Source organism: Pterocles gutturalis, unplaced genomic scaffold (genome assembly GCF_000699245.1).
Source record: "Pterocles gutturalis isolate BGI_N339 unplaced genomic scaffold, ASM69924v1 scaffold32607, whole genome shotgun sequence".
Taxonomy (NCBI): Eukaryota; Metazoa; Chordata; class Aves; order Pterocliformes; family Pteroclidae; genus Pterocles; species Pterocles gutturalis.
Window position 1 is genome coordinate 17,384 of NW_010111273.1, and position 14,710 is coordinate 32,093.

General features: G+C 38.3%; 1 protein-coding gene across 1 annotated transcript in view; it reads left to right on the forward strand.

Moving 5' to 3' along the window:
- SYTL3 (synaptotagmin-like 3) overlaps positions 1–14,710 on the forward strand; it is a 28,626-nt gene that overhangs the window by 10,621 nt on the left and 3,295 nt on the right. The window contains exons 7-12 of the mRNA XM_010073695.1: positions 2,191–2,315; positions 6,046–6,189; positions 8,964–9,142; positions 11,940–12,042; positions 14,086–14,256; positions 14,466–14,565. Coding sequence (XP_010071997.1) covers positions 2,191–2,315; positions 6,046–6,189; positions 8,964–9,142; positions 11,940–12,042; positions 14,086–14,256; positions 14,466–14,565 — 822 coding nt within the window. The remainder of the gene's footprint in view (positions 1–2,190; positions 2,316–6,045; positions 6,190–8,963; positions 9,143–11,939; positions 12,043–14,085; positions 14,257–14,465; positions 14,566–14,710) is intronic.

Here is a 14,710-nt window from a genome sequence, read left to right on the forward strand (position 1 = left end):
CCCCCCCCATCTTTCTTCTCTCTCTGTTATCTGGCCTTATGCTGCCATTGCTCGATTAGCACCAGCGTTTCTGGACCCCTGTGGAAACTGATTTAGCTAATTAAAAGGGCAGAACATCAACCCAGACAAAGCACATAGGTACTTTTCTGCTGGTTTAGTGAGTTAAATAGGCTCAGGGAAGGTTATTTATGTTGGAGCCTGGACCGTGTGGCCAGGAGCGAGGATTGAAGAGGAAAGAGCAGTGGTTGCAGAGGGGGGTGGCAGCAAATTGTTAGCTCAGTTCAGCTGTATGTGAAACCCCACTTAGGTGCTATCATCCTCAGGTAGGGTAGAACCTTTTAATTTGTGAGAAAATAACATGCTGTTGCAATCACTGAAGTCAATAATTAAAAAGTACAGGAAGTCTTATAGAGAGAAGGACTTGGGCTTCTTGACTTAAGAAAACAGCTCTTTCAGACAGTATGGCCTCTTAATGAAACCTGGTACTGTGCTGATAAATTATTTCAGTCATGAGTGTCTAAAGTTAGTACTGTGTATCTTATCTAGATAAAATTGTTCTGGTGTATAGAGGTATGTAATACACCCAGCTCTTGTGTATTGCAGTAAATAAACCTGGAGAACCTCGTTATGCCTCTGTCACTGGAACCAGCGTGTGTATGTGTGTCTGAGAGCAGCAGGAACAAAGGATTAGCGCGTGCAGCACAATACTGCCATTGTACAGTCTGCTCTTTATGCTGTTACCTCCTGTTCCAGCGTGGTTTGGCAGCAACAGGAGATTATAATCTGATGGTTCCCATTTGGTGAATGTAAAATGAGTTGATGGTTGTAGTTTTCTTTGCAGTGCAAAATCGCCCTTGGCACTAGAGATAGTATCCGTCTTACTGACCATTTGTGTAGAGAAGCCAAAGGAGGAGTAGATATGAAAACTGAACAATAATTTTTTTTCTCACAGTAACCTGTTATGTAACCTGTTCCTTTTAAGAAAGTGTGAGGCAAGCTTGTGTTTCTGCTTCTACTGCTGCTCAAGCTACTCAGATTGTATCTACTCTGTTAGATCTCTTACTCCAGTCTTTTTTATGATCTCTGATTTCGCTGTGTATTTTAAAAACCTGGTTTAATTTACAGTCAGAGATGACTTAATTGAGCCTGCCTATGAATATGTCACATGATGCCTTAATGGTGTACACAGAGTACAGTAAACATCTGAGGACTGACTGCTGCTAAGAACAAAACTAACCCAAAGTGGCTTTAAAAATCATGCTTAAGAGGGCCATTGTTTTTGAATACCATAATGACATATGTCTGCTGTCTGGGGTTCCTCCACAGGGGCTCAGGTTGTGTTTATTTCTTCTGTATGAATTAAACATATGATAGCTATTTCATGTACCTCTTATAAGTTATTAATTCTTCATGAGAGACTATCTGGGATTTACAACAAAGTGTCTGCTGCTAAGCCTGTTAGTTTTCAACTTCAGAAATCATGGATGAGTGCTGCCTTTCCCTTTTAGTGAAGTTCTGACTGTACCCTGAGGAATAAGAAGCAAAAAGTAGTGCACTAAATGTCCAATTGTGCTATAGATTTATTTGACAATAAACTAGATGTTACTGAAGTGCTAATTCAATAAAGTATTTAAGTATGGACATAAGCTTATCCATATGAGTAATGTTATTGAAGGCAATGAGGGCTGCTCATGTTCTTAAAATTATATGTGATTTGGGACCAGAGTATGTGATATCTCTCCTTTCATCCATATCTTGGGAAATTTCAAAATATATTCCAGTAGGCTCTGCTTTCCAGTTTCCATTGTCGTGTCACTTTATGTTGTTACAGTGATCTTGCTTTTGTCCTGAACCAAACGAAACTGCTTTACAAATCAAACTATAGGTAGGGACTGTAGTAGCTACTTTTGCAAGGAAACTGTATTTGATAGCATACAACAATTCCTTGCAGCAGCTATAATGATAGGAAACAAGAAGTATAATTTCTAGTTGAAACAGCAGGAAACATTTAGGTAGGCAAAATATAATTATACAAAAGGGGACAAGCACTTGCCTTCCCATCTGTTTCTTACTCTTAGGAGATCAATACTAAAGTTGCAGGATGAAAGTTTGAAAGCTACAGAATTAGCCTATAAATCTACAGGATTGCTTGCAATGTTTGTTATAGTGACTTCTCTGTTTTCACTTCAGAAATCTCTAAGTCCCAGAATGATATGGCTGACAGGCGTCTCCTAACCACAGATTATGGGCAGAATGTGGAAAGAAGGAAGCAAAGAAGGAGCCAGTCTGACACTGCCATCAACATTACAAGCAGGGTATCTGTATTATTTTACACAGTCTCTAACAGTAAAGGCTGTTTCAGGAATGGAATATATTTGTAAGAATAATAACTTACACAGTGGAATTTTACTTTTATTATACAAGCAGGGCTTAGCTGATGTTCACTGACTGTGGCCAGAACTCTGATTCCTCACGAGAATTTTGTCTGAGTCTGCATGCTTAATCTGAGCTCAGAGCTGAAATGTTAGACTGAGATTGTACAAAGACCCTTGCATAGGAAGGGCGAGGATGGGTCATTTTGCTCTCATGTGCCCGCAGACTCTTTTGGGGCTGATCAATGTCTATGTGTGATTGCTGGGCTGCAGGGAGGTGCTCTGTCTCTTGTCCTCCTCCTGCCCCTCTTGCTGTTGAACGGGACCAAACTATGACTATCCAAAACCCATCCTGACACTTTCTGAGCACTTTTTGATTTGGCAAGGAGAAAACATCGACTGCTGTTAGTTGTTGGGCAACTTCCTTTTTATTTTTGCTTTGGTTACCGTCTCCAGCTTTTAGTGTTTTCTTGAGAAGTTTGAGAAAAATCCAGTCATCTGTTTTTACAGAAATTGTGCAGGGCTGAAGATGATGTCACATATCTGCTTTAAAGTTACACTGAAGATTTTGTTTTGTACACTTTCACCTCTCAAGTGGCTGAACTTAGCCCATACTCAATTTTCCACATAGTGGGTACTTACTGAATCGCCTTGTTCATCTGAATGAGGTAAATGTGGTCTGCTACGTGCCTGAATTAGATGCTGAGAAAAGCTTTTGCTTTGGGCCAGACCTCATGGCAAATATTACTCAAAGCTCCCTTGGTGCACACTTTTCACTTTCCTCTGAAGTGTTAGGTGTTGATAAATGGAAGAAACAGGATGTCAGACAACATGGACTGGTGGTTTGAATTGGCCCAGCAAGGTCTGTGTACTCTGTGAAATTAGTTCTGGTGTTTTTGTATGCAATTATACACGAAATTGGCAACAATTATTAACTACCTGAGTGCCGCTTTCATTGTGGCAAACCACACTTCAGTGTTAGTTTATTCCACTGGCCGAGCACTGTTCTTTTTATGCATCAAAAAACATCAGAGTTGGAGATAATATGAACTTAAACCATGCTTCATGGCATGCTGATCACACATAGTCTGTCATGTTTAAAAGATGGATGTGGATTCTTTGGCTTGAGAAATGTATTAGTAGAAGATTCCAAATTACTTGTGTGGGTTTTTAATTGCCCATTTAAAGATTTAGAATTTAATTTATGTCCACCCTTTGCATTACAGATTTTGAAAGATAGGTTTCAGTGTTGTTTGTGTGTCAGAGCACTATTTTTCTGAGTCAGGGAGCTTTTGTTTCATTCAAACCAGTTAGACTACATTTAAGGTAGAACTTTAGTTTTGCTAGAATTACTGTCTTTTTTTTTTTTTCTTATGTCATCTTTGACGTTTAGGTTTTTTTTATATTGATGGAAATTTTACTCATCTGTGCATGCATTTATATAATGGCTTTTTGTATCTCTACTGTGTTTCTTAAAAATTAAAAAATCACTGTCAATGGCACTATTGCATTATTCTTTCATGTTTTTTTTTCTTTTGCATCTTTGTTTTCCTTTAATAGGGGTAGCTGTTTACATCCGTACTAGAAGTATGAGTTAAGTGTAGGGACAGAACCTGTTTTAAATTACACTTGAAAACAACTAATTAGTCAAATTTATAACAAAATATGATGTAGAAAACTTACTTGTTGCGATTTCCGCCCCAGAAAGAACTTTCATTTTCAGAAAATGAATTGAAACATTTTTTTTTTCCCCCAGAAAGTGCACATTTTCCTCCTAGGAATGACCAGGAAGTAATAGCTGTAACTCTTCCGTTTTGAATGTGCAGGTTATAAGACTGGGGGACCACTTCAGTCTCAAGAGCACTGTCTGTTTCTTAAGAAAGTTTTCCAAATTTGTGATATGCTTGAAGCTGGATTCCTTCAGATTAAAGTTGAAAGATATAATATATAACTTCTGTAACAGTGAAATCCAATGGCAAGAACTACCAGCCAGCGTAAAATCTGGATTTAGGAAGTTAATGGAATGGTGTTTTCTAGGGCATCTCACCATCAGTACCTCTTAAGTTCATTAAAGGAACTGCAATTATACCTGCCTCACAGGGGAACAAGCAGACAAACTTGCTTTGGAAGCTGCTTGTGGTGCGTTGGTAGCTGTGGGATACCCCTCCTGTGACAGCAGATACACGCTGCTGCAGACGTTAGAGCTGGGCTAGGTGGGAGTCTTGCTTATGGGACCCAATGCGAAGTTTAGCACTGGTAGTTATGTTGCCTTGTCAATCACTTCTGTTTAACACAACAGAAAAGTCTTTCTGATCCAAGTAGAAGCTAAAATTCAGTGTGTAGTAGGTTGTTTTGGTTAGCAAGTGAAATTGGTGGTGTTTCAGGTTTTTATAAAGTAGAAGACAGTGCTGAGAAATATGATGCTTTGGTTTTGTTTGTGGTTTTTTTTGAGACTATATTCTGAAGGCATTTTCTCTCTGTTTGCTTCTCACAAGGGAACTTAATGAATTCTTACATCTATTCTTAAGGTAGGGCAGTTATTACACATAACAATTTCTTTGCGTTATAGTAATAGCATACGAGATTGGAGTTTGCACATCCTGTTTTTTCAGAAGTAATCTAAATGTATTATATCCTCTGTTGTCCTCATTCATTAGTTCTTTCTGATGATTGTGCAGGAGGGGTTCCCAAATTTGTTAAATATATATTATCAGTTTCTTTTATGCAAATAAGACCTGATCCTTCTTGTTGATTCAGCCACACTATATTCTTTCTAGTCTTTCAGGTAATCCCTGTTATACAATTTTTTAAAATAAATTATTTTCTTAGATCTTAACCATGTAAAATTTACTACCTCACTCTTTTCCTACCCATTGAACTGTGAACATACTTTTCATAGATTATCCAGGGGTAGTGATGTCCTAGAATGCGATAAAATCTGTTTTTTAGCATATTTCTAACTGTATGTATTAGTCTTTTGGCTCTTCATTCTATTAACTGTTGTTATTGGTAACAGGTAGCTGAAGGTAAATAGCAAGGAGTTTTGCTACTACATATCTTAATTTTACACAAATTATCAGGTTTTTCATGAGAAAATTGGAAAGGTGAATGGACTTAGTTAAAGCAAAGTCAAGAACACCTCAGAAATTTCAACTTCTTCTATAATCAAAGCTAAATAAAAACTTGTGAGTCTGTTTCTATTTTCAAGTCTCTTTCAAGTTACATGAATTCTTGCATAGGTAGACATGGGCATGTGTCATGCATACTGCAAAATACTATTTTTAATTTCCTGGAGGCAAGATTCTTGTTTTCTTCCAAAATTACTGTTTTGTTAAAGGCTAATAAAGCCTTTTATTAGTATATTGCTACTTTTGGTGTGTTATTAGCAGACTGTTGTTAGTAATTGCTGAGGTAGTGATCCTTAGATGGTGGTATGTTGATTTTTAGAAAATTATGGATATAATTAATGTACTACTGGCTGGGATGAGAGAGTTGTAAATCAACATGTAAATTAAGTTACCATGTTGTCTTTGAAAGTGTGCCACCCATGTGACATTGATCAGAGTGAATTGTAGCTATTTACTGAATATTCTTCTGATAGCATTCCTGAAGGAATCAGGGCATTTTTCTTAAATTTAAAAAAAAAAAAAATTACTTACTGAATTTCTTACAGATGAAAAGTACACCCAGTCTTCAACAGCTCATTACTGGGGCCCAAAATGACTGTGAAATTCAGACCAAAAGGAATTGCAAGGAGGAAGAAGACATAACAACCATTCCCACAAGTGATGCAGTTTTCTGTGATGGCAGAAAACATGTAAGTAGAGGGTGAAGCACAACAGAACAGGTATCTAATGAGAACAGATATAAAAGCTGAGATCTTGTGTAAAATGTTGGTGCATTTTGAATTATATTACAAAATGAAGGAAGAATTTTACTTGAGTTTGTGTCTGATGAAGGACTGACTGCCTTTGCCATGGTCCTCATCGTAACACTGTGAACCTTTTGCAGCATAAGCCCAATCAAATAAATAATGGATAATTGATAGATGGATATATCCATTAATAATGAATAATTGATAGATCAGCTTCCTCTGAATTTTGCAAATGCAAATAACATTCTTCCCATTTTATATTAGGGTTGGGAATGTGAACATGATTCTTTCTAGGTTCTTTCTAACCTAGTAGCTAGCTTTCTCTCTTAAAACTTCATTTAACAAAAAGGTTTTGTTATTCTGCAAGAACTATGGTAATGGAAATGTCAGTGGAAATTCAAATGTCACAATGTCAGTGAATGAAGGGGAAGCTGACAGTGATGGAAGCCAGGGGAGCAGTTCATAGTTTAGGGGATGGCATTGAGTCATCCTCTGATGGATGGCATTTTGAATACTGCAAATGAGAGAGAAGGAAGCCAGTTATAAATGAATTCAGCACATGCTTTAAAGCCTCTGTGATTAACTGTGGAAGCTAATTTCTATGTATTAGTGATGGGGTTAAGCAGGGTGAAGTATCCAAAGAATCCATGACTGATGCTGTAAAGAGAATGGAACTAAAATGACTTTTAGGGAATCAAAATTAAACCAGCCTGTTCACTTTTTAGAGGAGTGTAAACACATGCAAAGACCTTGGCATTCTCTCATAGTTTACTGCACTGTAGAGCCTGAGGTGTTAAACTGACAAATGGATAACAGTTTTGGATGACATTTGTGATTCTAATGACAACCATTTGAACTGGGCTATAGACAGCCCAGGCTTAAAATGGAAATATTTTCTACTATTTTATAAAGGGAAAGGTCAAGTTCCATTAAATTTCCCTTTATGAGTAAGTGTTGGATGTTGATGACTGCTCTGTGAAAATGTATCTTCCAGAATATGAGATGGCATTGCTCCCAGTCATGCCAGCAGGAGCGCAATACGTGAAGTCATTGCTCAATCCCTCTTCACTGAACCAAAAGGTTGAGTGACTTCTGCATTGAATATAAGTGGCTCTTGATCAGATGGGAGACATATGTAGTGATATTCAGTCCAAACATTAATCAGAACACCTATCCAGACTCTTTAAATAAATAAGAGGTTCTGTGGAATAAATATTAGGGACTTTTGCAGAACTTTTTTTAGGGCATATGAGCTAAGACAAAAAACGTTTTGTATTCCTTTGTCATGAAGGATTTTGGTGGAAAATAAGCATTTTCTGGTCAAATGAACAAAAGTGTGTCAGTGAGTGAAAGAGCTGAAAAAAGATGCAAGGGAAATTGATTGCACTGATACATGTCTTGTGGAGGGAGCAAGATTACATGCAACAAGCATCAAGTCAAAACAGTGTTAACACTTCTTGTGACTTCCTCAGCAAGCACTTGACCCTTCTTTTGTCAAGTTTGTATTACTTAGAGCTTGTAAGATAGAGCAGATGATAGCTTCTTTAAGTAATTAAGCTGTTGGTGTGAATTTTAAAATGAGTATTTGGCAAGCTGCACAAATGAAGGAGAGGATCTGCATGGAAGAGAGATATGATCTTATAAACACGATTCTGCACTCTTAGCTCCTGGGTTGTGCAATGCAGAACTCCTTGCTTAACCACTCCTCTGTGCGTTGGTGTTTATTTTCGGAGGGAGGAGTGATCTAACACAGGTATCTTAGCAATCTAGGGCAATGTTTCTGTCAGATTAATCACAACAATTGTGTACTTGTGACATATGCTGTGTAAAAAGTTTCTAGGGCTCACTGTAAAGAAGAATATAATTGTAAATGAATGGAGACGAAACTATTTTGATTGATTTGATAATTTGATACAGTGAAGGCTAGATAGCACCGTAAAGTTGTATGTCTGCGCTGAGCCACAGAAAGAATTATAGTCTCTTCCTTCATTGCAGTTTTGTGACCTCTGTAAATGCTAGACACAAATGCAGTTTATAGGTGTGGATGGACAGCATCCAAACCTTTGCTCCATAGGCAAAAGTAGGTGAAAGAGAACAAAGTGTCTGAGGCAAACTAGGAAACACCTTCTTTATGCAGCAACATGCAACAACTGGATGCCTTAGTATTTTAATCTTTCCTGAATGGACTACTGCAGTATGGAGTATGTCACATTTAGATGGTCTTGGGGCATCTTGAAGAATATTTACTGGATGCGCAAGGCCACTTTTGTTTCCTTTAATGCATGATAGAACCTAACATCTCAGCAGTGTACCCTACTGTAAGCTATGTATTAAAAGCAGTCGTTTGATTTTGTGTTCTTAGATTTCAGATGTTTTTTCACTCTTCCTTTCAGACACTTATCCCATTTTGCTCATGAGAAGCAACGTAGCAATTTTATTTAGAGACAATTTATAGATCTAGAAGTTACCTAAGAAAGCATTTTCTTAGCCTGCAGAGCTTACTGAAGACAAAAAAGCAAAGCAGTAGAATTGCAATTAGTCATCATTTTCAGGGCTGTTATGGAAGAAACAGAGTGTTTTATACAGGTTGCCTTAAATCTTCTTGATTTGCAGTAGCTCTACAGTCACGTCTGTAAAGGTACTGACCTTTGAGGGAAATAAATGTTTTGTCCTGTTTGATCTGAAGCTACTTTTCCCAAACATTTGTCTTTTCCTAGGGGAGCTTGTATAGTCTTAACAGCACTTGCACTGAGTCTGGCAATTTTGGCAAGGCTAACATCACGGGAGAAATAGAGTTTGCCATAAGATACATCTTCAAAGCTTGCGTCCTAGAAATTTACATCAAGGGTTGCAAGAACCTGGCTTATGGAGAAGAGAAGAAGAAAAAGTGTAACCCGTAAGTGTTTTGTAGAGAAGGAGAAAAAAATTAGGAAAATATTCTGGTTTTAAGATACTTATGTACGTTGTGATTGAAATTGATATATGATGATATGCCATATTAGCACTTTCATTGGTACATGTTAGTATGCCATATTAGCACTTCCAGAATATCCAAGATATATACCAGTCCTTTTTACGTATACACACTGCAAGACAAATAGGTTTCATACCAGCGCTTACTCCATTCTGACCATTTTCTGCTAGTAATTCTTTCTTTCCCTGCCTGTGAGTAGGCAGTTGGGTATCTGTGTTGCTGATGAGTACCTTTGGATCTCGAGAATAGCTGTTCAGATTTTAGCTCTTGAGTTGTGCCTGTAAATTTAATACTTAAGTGGCTAAAACATGAGATGTTGTGTTCCTGACTCATCAGCTGACTCACTGTGGGTCACTGGATGATTGCTATACTACTTCTGTGCTTCCATCTTCTGTAATAAGAATAGAAATTTCAGATACTGCAACAAATTTTAAAATCTAAAGCTGTTTAATTTCTAAAGGTGTTTAATAATTATGTATTATTGTAAGAGGAAGAAACATCTGCTTCTCTGGATAAAATATGCCATAGAAATTTTTGTTTGGATAGTTAAACCTTGATGGTTTGTCCATTTATTACTAAACGATCCTCCCTGACCATGCAGCAACCATTCATAGAAAATCACCAGGTAGAGTACCTAACTACCTGTTCTTGCCCCTGCTGTCACACTGTGGCTGAGCACTTGAGTGACCACATTGTAATTGTGGAGTTGCAGTCACCTTAACCCAGAAGGAACGTGGCTTTCGTGCATCTTGCAGAAGATGTTCATAAAGATGAGCTTGGTGATGAAAGGGGCCTTGCTGGAACAGCAGGTCACGAAGCAGGGCAGTTTGGGAGCACTTCAGAAGTGGGTCAAGGTTCTTTAAGTCCCCTGGTAATTAAGCCAGGCAAACAGTTGCAGGAAGCCTGAAAGGCAATGTGAGAGGTGCTGTGCAGGGAACATTATGTTCTCTGTAGGTATATATTTATGGATTTCTATTGGTTTCCAAGCCAACAGAAAAAGTAGTCAGTGTACTCAACACAGCAGTCGAAAAGCAGACTTTTAACTAATGTTTAAAACCTGTGCAATTATTTAGCTTGTCAACTGGTTTGAAGTCTGACTGGCTACTTTTTAGTTAAATTGATCTGGGGTGATAGAGCAAGAGGCTAAAACTTCTACTGAACATTTTTAAAAGTGGTTTTACCTACAGCTAAGTTTGTAAAGAATAAGGAGGAGGTGTAAGTTCTGCACTGACAATACAAGATACAGATAATTTTATTTACCCAGTAAGTTAATCAAGAGGCTGGTTTAAAATGGACTTACTATATAGTCAGATATCATAATATCTGAAATATACACAAGTACAGTTTAAATATATTTAATATTATGTTAATAATCACTTTGACTGCTAAGCTGTGAGCAAGCACTCTTTTATTTTGAAGCCATAACACAAATAGAGCCCACCAAACTCATATTAAGGGGAATATTTAAGTATTAATGTTCACATGACCTACACGTGAGAAACTTTGGGTAGGAATCATTGGTGTTTGATATTGGTCTGACTCAGGCTCCAGAAATTTATTTTACTAGTTTTCCTTGAATCAATGTTAGGACAATTTTGAGCACTTTAGACAGTCTCCCACTTTCACTCTAGTGGCTATTATAACAATTAGAATTTGTAAGAGTTATGAATGATGATGTATTATTTGTATGATTATACCTTTTTTTGCTACATGGTACTTGGTGTTGTAAAGATGAGATTTTTTTTTTTTTCCAGGAATGAGCAGCAATGATCCTAAAGTTGATTGAGTTGTTATTTTTTTCTTTGAGCACATAATATGCTGTTTGTTTTCATTATAAAACTGTCACTACAATTGACAAGGTGACTTCCTTGGTGGCTACTTTATCAGAAGCCAAGAGTATGAAAACAAAATATTATTTTCCAGCTAGAATCATAGAATGGTTTGGGTTGGAAAGGACCTTAAAGATCATCTGGTTCCAACCCCCTGCCATGGGCAGGGGCACCTCCCACTAGCCCAGGTTGCTCAAAGCCTCATCCAGCCTGGCCTTGAACACCTCCAGGGATGGGGCATCCACAGCTTCTCTGGGCAACCTGGGCCACTGCCTCACCACCCTCACAGTGAAACATTTCTTCCTAATGTCTAGTCTAAATCTTCCCTCTTTCAGCTCATACCCGTGTTACCCCCTTGTCCTGTCACTACACTCCCTGATAAAGAGTGCCTCCCCATCTCTCCTGTAGCCCCCTTCAGGTACTGGAAGGCTGCTATTGCCTCCTCGGCCCCTTCTCTTCTCCAGGCTGACCAACCTCACCTCTCTCAGCCTGTCCTCATAGGGGAGGTGCTCCAGCCCTCTGATTAATTTCGTGGATCTCCTCTGCTCTCTCTCCAACAGGTCCAGGTCTTTTTTATGTTGGGGGCCCCACATCTGAGCACAGTACTCCAGGTGGGGTCTTACGGGAGCAGAGTAGGTAGTAATCCTTTCCCAGTAAGAATGGAACTGAAACACATTAGCTGAATAATATACAGGGACCCTTATAGTCTGTCTGCTTTTATTGAGAAAGGATATAAATCACAATTTGCTATTTTAATGCTTGGAAAAATACAAAGTCAATAAAATAGTTTAAGAATTAAGGAAAAGCCAATCTAATTATTTTTTCTTCTTAGTTTTATTTCTCCCCCCCTTTCTGGTCACTTGCTATATATCCTTCTCTTTATCTACAAGGTATGTTAAGGTTTATTTACTTCCTGATAAATCTCCTCGGAGTAAGCAGAAGACAGCAGTCAAAAAGAGCTCCGTGGATCCAGAATTCAATGAGATTTTGAAGGTACCGTTTAAAATTGTATGCTGCTAAGCAAACTTTTTCATGGCAATGTCTCCTTTTGTAATGTACAATCTTTCAAGTTCAGAATCGTCCTGATGGGGCAAATCTAGGAGTTGCTGACAACAGAAATTTTAAAAAATATGGTTTTCAGTCCAAATAAGAGAATGTGCTTTTGGAGTTACAACAGTAAATTGCAAACCATCAGAAGAGTCTGCCTTTGTGCATGAAAATACTTTTTATAATTTCCAGTGTTGTTCTGAGTTACCCTGTGGCAAAAGCAAAGTATCTTCCATAGACACTTTTTTTTTATATGTTCAGGAGCTGGGTGTATTGCAGAGCAGTTATGTTTCACACAAGTATCCCTTTCAACTGATACCCCTTTTGTCAGGGCCACCTGGGAATGTCCCTCTGCAGTTAGCTAAATGCTAATTCCACCACCTCTTAAAACATTGTCTACATCCTTTTTCCCATGCAACTGATCCCAGGCCATCTCTTTATAGTGTCTAATTTCAAACATTAATACACTCAGCAGAGAACAGTAGTTATGATTTTAATTCCTTAGTGCCTTGCAATATTACTCATTGCATCCTTGTACAAACAGTGTGTAGAAAATAGGAGCCGTTATTCTTACTTCACAGGCACTTATGGAAATGTGAAGCTGAAGCTGAGTACTGTCAGCTGGGAGAGGCTGGATTAGTTCGATTGTTCCCAGCTCCAGTTTTGTACTCGGATCACTACAAACCTGTCTTTTTGTGTGTGTCAGCAAGCTGCAGCAGCACATAAGATGATGAGTTCTTCAGTAATGTGTTGTCTTGGAGGAGATACGAAATAAAGTTAATGGAGGGATGAACTTGTATTGTTGCTCCTTGAAATACACAGAAGTTTCAGTGTTACCCCCATCTCTCTGTATGTATGAACATCAAGAATTTGTAGTGACTGAAACAGGAAAAATGTTTGAAAAGACCATTGTTAAAAGTCAGTATCAACAAAAAAAATTTATGTAATGTGTGTAATTCTCATATATCCCAAAGTCTGTAGATAGGGTTTAAGTTGGGAGAAAAAAGAACCTGAAGTTGGAGTAATTGGTCCTAATTTTATAGTCCCTTTTCAGTGCCAGTAATGCAGAACTGATAAAGGGAGAGTGAGACCCGTGCCTGAGCTGGCTGCATGAATGCTAAAGGTAGTTTAGTTAGAAATCTTTTAGTTATTTGTTCATCCAGAGTAGCAGAAATGGTCAAAAGAGCATAGATCCAACTCAGTGGGATTCAGCTGCAAATTAAGGCACTTGCATTTAGGTAGCTGCATGTGGGAGAGGTATGTAAGTGCTCTTGGGAATCACTGGGGGTGGTTCAGGGTGATTTGCCCTACACAGCTTGTGATTCAGCAGCCTAAATGGGGGTAACAATGCCCTTGTCCATGCCATTGCCTCTGTTTTTCAGTCCAGGTGGGTGCAGGTCACCTGTAGGCTGGGCATCACATTTACCAGTCTCATGTGGGTATATTAGATACCAACAATGCTGTCTTAAAGGGCTCTAACTATGTTTCAGGAGTGGATCAGGGCTTTAATTAGTGGTCAGCTGAATTACTTCCTTGCCCCTACTGACTGCACTGAGTAGATGTCCACTGACCAGAATGGAAATTTTAGCGTGTTCGTTAGGTGTCTTAATCTTGAACTGCCTCCAGAGCAGCCAAATTCTGCTGGCACTGAAAAACGTTCTGTTTATAAAAAAAAAAAAAAAAAAACAAAAAAAAAAAACCAGCAAAAATGGTCAAGAATTATTTAAAGTTCTGAGTCAATAATCAAAATCTGTAGTAAGGCAGGCCAAGGTATTCCTGGAATGTTGTTTCGTATTTGGATGAGCATTATTTAACATTTAAGTAGTGGGATAATATGCAAATTGCAAAGCACATTCACATGATGTGGTTCTGTCTTCATCCAGATGCCTTCAGCCATGCTGTGGCTGGGCTTCCTTTGAGCAAGTTATGGGCATGAGCCTGCCTTCATCCTGTATATTGCTTTGTAAACGCTGTTTATTATCTTTCCAGTACAAGATTGAATACTCACAGCTGGGAAGTCGGCAGCTTCAGATATCTGTGTGGCATGCAGGAGCACTCAAATACAGAGTGTTTTTGGGGGAAGTGGTGATTCCACTGGCAGCATGGAATTTTGAAGATGATTCAATGCAGTTGTTCAACTGGTACCAGCTCAAACCCAAGGTGATTCTTAGTTTTTTGTGCTTAGTTATATCTTAAGAGCAGGATGCAGTGAAAGTTATGAAAAAGGTCATGCTTCTGAAATCATTGAGGGAAAAATGCTGTCAATCCAGTCTATTATTAAAACCTGTTGCAAACATAAACAAGCTGTGAAAACAATGCGGAGTGGAGTGATTGCAGTAATGCAGATTTCTGTATGTCCCTTTCTTCAGCTTGAAAAACCTGAAGATGATCTTATCCAGTACAGTGGTGAACTCCTCGTGTCTGCAAGAGTGTCAGTGCCAGCCCAGTATAAAAATTTCCAGTTTGAAGGTATAAAACATTTCAGCATAGATGAATTGCTTGGCTAGAAAATAATTGAGATGAATGACAGACTGACAATGTGTCCATATAATATTCCTGGTTGGCATTGATAACAGCTACTGACAATGGTGGTTTGTGGCGTATTATATTTTAA